The sequence below is a fragment of the Phragmites australis genome, chromosome 8, assembly GCF_958298935.1.
Source record: "Phragmites australis chromosome 8, lpPhrAust1.1, whole genome shotgun sequence".
In the NCBI taxonomy this organism is placed as follows: Eukaryota; Viridiplantae; Streptophyta; class Magnoliopsida; order Poales; family Poaceae; genus Phragmites; species Phragmites australis.
In genome coordinates this window covers 19,385,276-19,393,539 of record NC_084928.1, presented here as the reverse complement: position 1 = coordinate 19,393,539, position 8,264 = coordinate 19,385,276, and the positions used below count along the sequence as shown (strand labels likewise).

The window sequence follows — 8,264 nt, the reverse complement described above, 5'->3', positions numbered from 1 at the left end:
AAATCACCAAAATCACAATCATAATCTAATAAAATCATTTTCACTACAGGATTAGACGCGAGAGAAGAAAACAACCTCTATTTAAATGCTAGCGGGATGCTTTTTCTAGTTGCGCGCTAAAAATTATGCCTTTTCATGTTAGGGAGTAAAATTACTGTGTTTTCCTGTTGCGATAGTAAACTTTCTATTTTTTCGGTTGCGGAGTGGATGGCATATTGATTTTCCAGTTGCAGAGTAAATTTTCGATTTTTCTGCTGTGGAAAGGATGACATGTTGAATATTTTATTTAGCGCATATATATATATATAGATATATATATATATATATATAATTACATTTGGCTACACTGTTTCATCGGAAAAAAAACATTTGGCTAGCTCCACAATTAGCTCACTTAAAGTCAGTCCTCTTTTCAATTGTTTATTACTGAGACGAGCAGTATGTAGTACTGTATTAGATATGAGCAAGCAGCACCAAAATTACACGCACATTTGTCCAAAACCGTGCAATTTGCACGAAACCGAGTCCAAGTTTGGTTGAGCTTATAGCCTTATATTGACTTCTACTATTAGGAACTAGAAAACTTAATTAAACAGTTTGTTTCTAAAAATAATTTTTAAAAAGCAAAATTATCATTATTACTAGTTCCGGAGCTGATCTAGAGAATATTTTATAGCTTGTGAGAGATAATATTCTAAGAAGTATTAGATATATTATACATTTTATTCATATTAAAATCAGTTTAAAATAATTTTTCTATAAACAACTTTACAACCCCAACTTTTAAAAAAGCAAGTCTCTAGTCCAATCCCCTCCTGCACTGAACACTTTGACTTCTCTCCCATTGGTTCCCCCGCGCCATGCACAGGCCCACTGCCACGTAAGCGCGCTGCCCGACTCGAAACTCCAACCGCCAAATGCACCCACTCGATCATCTTTTTTTTTTTTTTTTTTTTTTTTAGCTCGATCATCTTCTGAACCTTATGTCTCTGCATTGCTGACAAAAACGTACGGGAACTCTAGAGATCACGCTCGGACCAATAGAAGCATCAGTAGTTTCCTCGTGTTCATGTTACCCTCGGTAAATAAGCGCGGCAGGATTACTCTCGCTCATGCAGGTGCAGCCCTGTGTTGGGCTTTCGGCGACAACGGCCACCCGAAAGTTTCCTCGGCGCATAAAAAACTCTCATAGCGCAGCAGTCGACAGCGACCGTAGTGTAATCTACGCCAAGAGGGGAGAGCAGCGGTATGGCATCTTCCCCGGCATCTGAATCCCGTCCCGTCCAGGACAACCTCGCCGTGCGACGTCAACGCGCACGGCCGTTTTTCTTTAATCCCTCCCACGTAGCCATCACCATCAGTACGGCAGGGGTACGGGTACGGCCATCCATCGCCGTCCACTGCCTCGCGGCGCGCCCAATAAAGCCGAGTAAAGCTGTAAAGAAGACGCCATGTTGCCTTCAGATCGCTGGTCAGTCCCCTCCTAATCACAGCTAGCTGCCGGCCGGCCAGCCTCGACGTACGACGTTTACTCCGCTTGAGGCCGCCATGCCGGGGATACGGGTGCTCACGGCGCTGGACCAGGCGCGGACGCAGTACTACCACTTCAAGGCCATCGTCATCGCCGGCATGGGCCTCTTCACCGACTCGTACGACCTCTTCTGCATCGCGCCCGTCATGAAGCTCATCGGCCGCATCTACTACGCGCCCGCCGGTACCGCCTCCGAGGGGGGCGAGCCCGGGGTCACGCCGCCGGCCGTGGTGTCGGCGACCGTTGGCGTCGCGCTGCTGGGGGCCGTGGCCGGGAACCTCCTGTTCGGCGCGCTCGGCGACCGCGTGGGCCGGCGCCGCGTGTACGGGGCCTGCCTGCTCCTCATGGTGTGCAGCTCCGTGGGCAGCGGCTTCTCCGTCTGCCGCACGCGCGGGTGCGCGCTCGCCAGCCTCTGCTTCTTCCGCTTCCTCCTGGGCGTGGGCATCGGCGGGGACTACCCGCTGTCAGCGACCATCATGTCCGAGTTCGCCAACAAGCGCACGCGGGGCGCGTTCATTGCCGCCGTTTTCTCTATGCAGGGGTTCGGGATACTGGCGAGCTCCGGGGTCACCATGGTCGTCGCCGCGGCCTTCGACCGGTATACGGGCCACCGTGCGCCGCTCGACACGCCGGAGTCCGCCGACCTGGCCTGGCGGATCATACTCATGATCGGCGCCATCCCCGCCGCGCTCACCTTCTACTGGAGGATGGCAATGCCCGAGACGGCCAGGTACGCACGCCAACGGACGCTATCATCCATGATGCATTATATCCGTGCACAAGTGATGTGTTCTATGCCACGAACTAGCGCTATCCTGTCTCTGGCATGCGGTCCCAGCTGATATATATCACGCATATGGTCATGGCCAAATGATTAGTTAGTTATACTGTTCCTTGCTCCAACGTACATAGTACTCTCCCTTTTTTCTAAAGTGACCGGCAGGATTGAAGGTTCATTAATATTTTCTTTAGGTTGGAGGGCGCAGCTTGCACCCTCTGTCTTGGTTTGTGCGTATAGACAAAAAAATCAATTTGCTACTTATCAATCGACCGAAATTTTCCTTCCGGACATTTTAGGGTCACTACTGGGCCTCGGCAGCTCCGGCGATACGGTGAGAGGAACGGGCAAGGGGATGGGGATGTGGTGGTGACAATTCAAATAGGTTTAGGTGTGGGTAAGGATGGAGGGGGTGGATGAGCACAGTTCGACCTAAACTTATTGAGTGAAAAAAAGTGATGGAAATAGTTAGGCAAATGAATAGACATATGACAAAAATAGCTGGTGTGCATTAGGCAGTCAAACTACCACATCAAGTGCCAAATGTTGATTTGTTTAGCAGTAAAGAGTAATGATGATGTTGTTGTTACTTATAAACAAATGTCATGATGATGATGTTGTTACTTATAAACAAATGTCGAGTTGAAGAATATACGGCGTGATCCCTGCGATACCATGAAGAAACTGTTGGTCCAGAGCAGTCGACATTTGTTTGTTTCAAAATGTCGAGTTGGCTTCTTTTCAAAATTCCAGATCAATTTGTTTAATTAGAAGCATAACTCTTGCATAGCCTCTGGCCACGAATCACGATCATGGATCACTTCTATTATTTTTTCCAGGTTGAGTATCATATATTATCTTTACATTTTCTTTGGCCTACGAACTTCTAGAACTAGTCAAATAATCATGCATCTTGCTCATAATTAAACAAGTTTTATACTCTGAATGTGTTGATTACTCTGGATCTCGTTCGATTACAAATGTCAGTGCAGACGTCATATGGCATCTCATAATCATAATTAATCGGTCGCAGTGGGCATTAATGGGCATTGAATGTGATATGACTTTAGCTTAATTTCTTTTTAAGGTGATTCATTAGTTAGTTCAAAAGGGGTATTCCTAATCACCTAAAAGTGACTCGTACGTGCAGGTTTACCGTGCTGGTCGAGCACGACGTGGTGAAGGCGACCAACGACATCGGCCGCGTCCTCGCCGACCTCAACCTGGCCGCCATCACGGAGGAGGAGGCGGCCGCATTCCGCCGCACAACTCCTCCGGCGAGGTTCGGGCTCCCCACGGCGTCGTACGGCCTCTTCTCGCGCCGCTTCCTCCGGCGGCACGGCCGGGACCTCTTCGCGTGCGCGTCGGCGTGGTTCCTGCTCGACATCCCCTACTACAGCAGCACGCTGTTCCAGTCCCATATCTACGGCCCGTGGTTCCCGCCGGCGAGCCGTGTGAACGCATTCCAGGAGGCGTTCAACGTGGCCAAGTTCCAGGCCATTATCGCCGTGGCGTCGACGATCCCCGGCTACTTCGCTGCCGTCCTCCTCATTGACCGCGCCGGCCGCCGCAGGCTCCAGATGGCAGGGTTCCTCCTCATGGCCGTCTTCCTCTTCGCGCTCGCCGGGCCGTACGACCACTACTGGCGCGGCCACGCCACAGACGCGTGGTACATCGTGCTCTACGCGCTCACCTTCTTCTCCGCAAACCTCGGGCCCAACACCACCACCTTCATCCTGCCCGCTGAGCTCTTCCCGGCGCGGTTCCGGTCGACGTGCCACGGGATATCCGGCGCGGCGGGGAAGCTCGGCGCGCTCATCGGCGCCATCGGGTTCCTCTGGGCGTCGCAGGAGCGGGACAAGAGGGAGGTGCAGGTCGGGTACAGGCCAGGTATCGGCATGATGTACGCGCTGGTCATTCTTGGCGCGATCAGCCTGCTCGGGCTCGCCGTCACGTACGTGTTCACGCCGGAGACGATGAGGCGGTCGCTGGAGGAGAACGAGAGCGAGCGGGGGCTGAGCCAGGTCGACGATGGCGATGGCAGGCAGCGCTTTCAGGAACTAACTGAGCTACCCAAGAGCCCGGCGTCCTTAGTGAGCTCGCACGTCAGCACGTCGCCTATCCATCCACACCGGCTCTCTGTGTGAAAATGTGAAAAATATATGACACGGAAGATTATACGGATCTATATATAGTGTATCTTCTATTTGTATACGCAAGATGCAGATGTACATTATTTGCAAATGGTGCATGTAAGTTTCATTGAGTTAATTTGGAAAGTGTAGTTCAAAGTTAATCGAGAGAGACTACAGTTTGTCCGTCTGATATGTTCCAGAAAATTATACCCTCTCCTCAAGAATATACACGATGTTTTTACGAGATACAACAGTCATACAACATAAGCAATTACTTTCATGTGGCTGATCAAGTAGCTTTGTATACAATAGCAGGAGCGGGGAGAGTTTGACCACTATTTTTGAACAAATGAAGTAATTGGTATTACTTTTAGTACGTTCACAGCCATACATTTAGGCCTTCTTTGGAATGGAGGAACTGTAGAGGAATTTTGGAGGATTTGATTCCTATAAATCCATTCCTACGGAGCCCTTTGGAAGTAGGATTGTATAGAAAAATTTCCATATAATTCATTCCTTTACTTTTTGGAGGATTTTAAACATGAGCTCCAACCTCATGGTTAGAATTCCTTTGAGAAGTTCAATGTATAATGTGTCTTGTTAAATATCTAACTATAGTGTATATATGTATAAGGAATACACTATATACGGATAGGATATATCCTACACATGATGGATAACTCCGGATATTGCAAATTCGAATCTGTGAGACCCGATATACTCGGAGATCATGAAAACTTGTATTAGAAAGGTCTGAATCGGGTAACTGATCTGAGTACGATTAGTACACAAGCTGGATTCGACTATCTTACCTTGACCGACAAGGTGAAGGACTCCCTATCAACTACGGCTGAGACAGTACCAGAACTCTTTTATAAAGCGGGGACCCTGACCCCTAGAGGAACAACTCACGGATCAACGCATACACAACTCGACACAAGCAAGACCCTGGCTATTGGAGATACTCAGCGACTTAAACCCGAGATTAGTTTAGATCTAATCTACTCTATTGTAATAAGTCTAGCAACCTTGATTATAGTCGAGACAATTCATATACAACATTATCCACATATGACGTAGGGTATTACTCTACATCAGAGCGGCGAACCTGTATACATCGTGTGTCTTGTTTCTTGCTTGATCTCTGAAGTTGAATGTACCCCAGTTCAATTACAGATATATTATTAGGAACTAATTATTGGGGTCACCATTAAGGACCCTGGATGCCCTGGCTCCGCTAGCGTTCGCTCGTGGGCCCAAGACCTACAAAGCCTCTGGAGCTCCTAGGCTCCACAGTTACCCAGAGCCTACCTACCCTCGAAACATGGGGGGAGGGGGAGTCATCAAGGGTGTGTTTGGTTGGCTGTACGAGGTTTTTAGAGCTGCACCGTATATCCTGGATGAGGGGAAGCAGGCTGAGGGGATCCGTATTCTGAAAAAAAAGTGTGTTTGGTTGGCTGCAGCTGTGGATGCAAGCTGAGCTGAGATTCTGTTTGGTTGGCTGTATATGAGGCTGTATGAGCGGGTGCAAAGTGCTGAGATTGTGATTGGTTGCCCGCATGAGTGGAGTATGGTGACCTTGCACCTGAGGAGCGGTGTGCTTACCCCCCTAAAGCTGTTGTGTGTATGTTGTGTAGGTCAGATTTGAATGTGGCTTAAATTTTTAGAAATTTTGAAGTGTTGTTTAGGTAATGTACTTGAATGAGGTAAGTTTGGATGAAGTGTTATAGGTTGTCTATTATGGCTCGAATTTTGTCAAGTCCTCTAGATGATGAGCATATGTCGTTGTATTATCTCTCGCTGATCGCATTTAGGCATAAGACTGATGTGCTAAATAGAATAAGACAGTACATATGTTGAGTTAATTCGTAACAGACAAGAATCAAGTTGAACGAAAGGTGCTCAACTAACTTGATTTGCACAATAAACACATGTCCATATTGCACCTAAGCATGAACCCTCCAACATTTACACAAAATAATCACATGAGCAGCCAACAGTTTATAAGGTTTAGACCGCTTCATCATCACAACCCATAGTGCCACATCATGTACTAAGCTTAGCTATTAGAAGATGTCCACAGTTTCATCTTACATAAATAGATATGGCCTCGAGGGTGGAGGAATGTTCATTAACCACCAACTAAGTAGGCAAAAGGTTAGTGTTAGATGACAAGCACATTAGTCAGTGAAGTAGTGCTTGGCGATCCAACGATTCATCCACTTACGACGATGCTCAGCACTCATCTGCACAAAACCAATGCTCTGTGGCTTGTGGTCATAGAGCCAATCAAGAGCAGCCAGCAATGCATCCTCGGAGAAGCCAGGGAGGTTCATGACCGCATTGTACACATCGGGATGTGCCTCAGCATGGACGGTTGCCTTGATTGCACCTGCCATATCCTTTACAGCTTCGGTCATGCCGTTGAAGATGATGGCCTCATCTTCTGTGATCATGGCCCTCTTCCTCTTTGAACCAGCCCCACTGGAGGAGTCCTTCCCTTTCCCCCCGGCCGATCCAACAGCAACCTCCTCAGAGGCATGCGGGGGAGGGGTGTTGGTGTTGGTGTCATCATCCACGGACTCTGCAATAACCTCGGGAAAGATAATCCCCGCATTGGTGGCAGTCGAAATCGAGTCCGCCTTGCCTTCGCTCTCCACCTCATCGGGAGGAGGTCCCAAAGGCTCATTGGAGCCCATAGCATACCTCCCAGTGGCCTGTCCAACAGAGAAGATGGCAACCATCTGCTCATAGTTCTCGAGAGGAACGTTGAGGTAGTCAACATCAGCAGGGTGATCCTACAAATATGAGATGTATCTATCAGAAAATAGATCAAAGTGTTTGACACTGAAGTCAGTTGTGATGCATCAACCTTGATGTGGCCTTTGTAGTGCTCGTCCTCTAGTACGATGGAGTGTGTGTTGTCATCCCACAAGGCACCGCTGATGTCCCGCAGCTTGCATATTTTCACCCACCTTGATCTCCATTTGCGAAGGTGGTTGTACACCTGACTCCCGCTGACTTCTACACCGCACTGCTCAGTCACTTTTCTTGCAACTGTGTTTAGGTGCGCCTCCTTAAAGCCCTTATCAGTCCGCACTCCACCCTCAATCAGCGCAACCAAATGGCGCAGCATCATGTTGGACATGTGGGCTGTCCACCGCAATTGATTCCTTGCCCCACCGACACCCCCATGCTCAGCCATCACCTACAAAACTCAGCAAATCTCAGCAATAAAAACTGCACTTACATTGACTGAAAACAGAACTAAAACAGCACTTAGATTCATCTAAAAACAGCACTAAAACGGCACATCAATTCATCTCAAAACAGCACTAAAACTGCACTTCCATTCAGCACTAAAACACCACATCAATTCATCTCAAAACAGCACTAAACTGCACTTCCATTCAGCACGAAAACTGCACTTACATTGACTGAAAACAGAACTAAAACAGCACTTAGATTCATCTAAAAACAGCACTAAAACGGCACATCAATTCATCTCAAAACAGCACTAAAACTGCACTTCCATTCAGCACTAAAACACCACATCAATTCATCTCAAAATAGCACTAAACTGCACTTCCATTCAGCACGAAAACTGCACTTACATTGACTGAAAACAGAACTAAAACAGCACTTAGATTCATCTAAAAACAGCACTAAAACGGCACGTCAATTCATCTCAAAACAGCACTAAAACTGCACTTCCATTCAGCACTAAAACAGCACATCAATTCATCTCAAAACAGCACTAAAACTGCACTTCCATTCATCAAAATCAACAGCACTAAATCTGCACTTAAATTACCAATAA

At 47.7% G+C, this 8,264-nt stretch overlaps 1 protein-coding gene across 1 annotated transcript; it reads left to right on the top strand.

Moving 5' to 3' along the window:
- The first annotated feature begins 1,405 nt into the window (after window positions 1-1,405).
- On the top strand, window positions 1,406-4,670 carry LOC133925874 (probable inorganic phosphate transporter 1-10). Its single transcript, XM_062371617.1, has 2 exons — window positions 1,406-2,261; window positions 3,460-4,670. The coding sequence occupies exons 1-2, from the start codon at window positions 1,549-1,551 to the stop codon at window positions 4,454-4,456; spliced, it is 1,710 nt and encodes a 569-aa protein (XP_062227601.1). The 5' UTR covers window positions 1,406-1,548; the 3' UTR covers window positions 4,457-4,670.
- The last annotated feature ends 3,594 nt before the right edge of the window (window positions 4,671-8,264 follow it).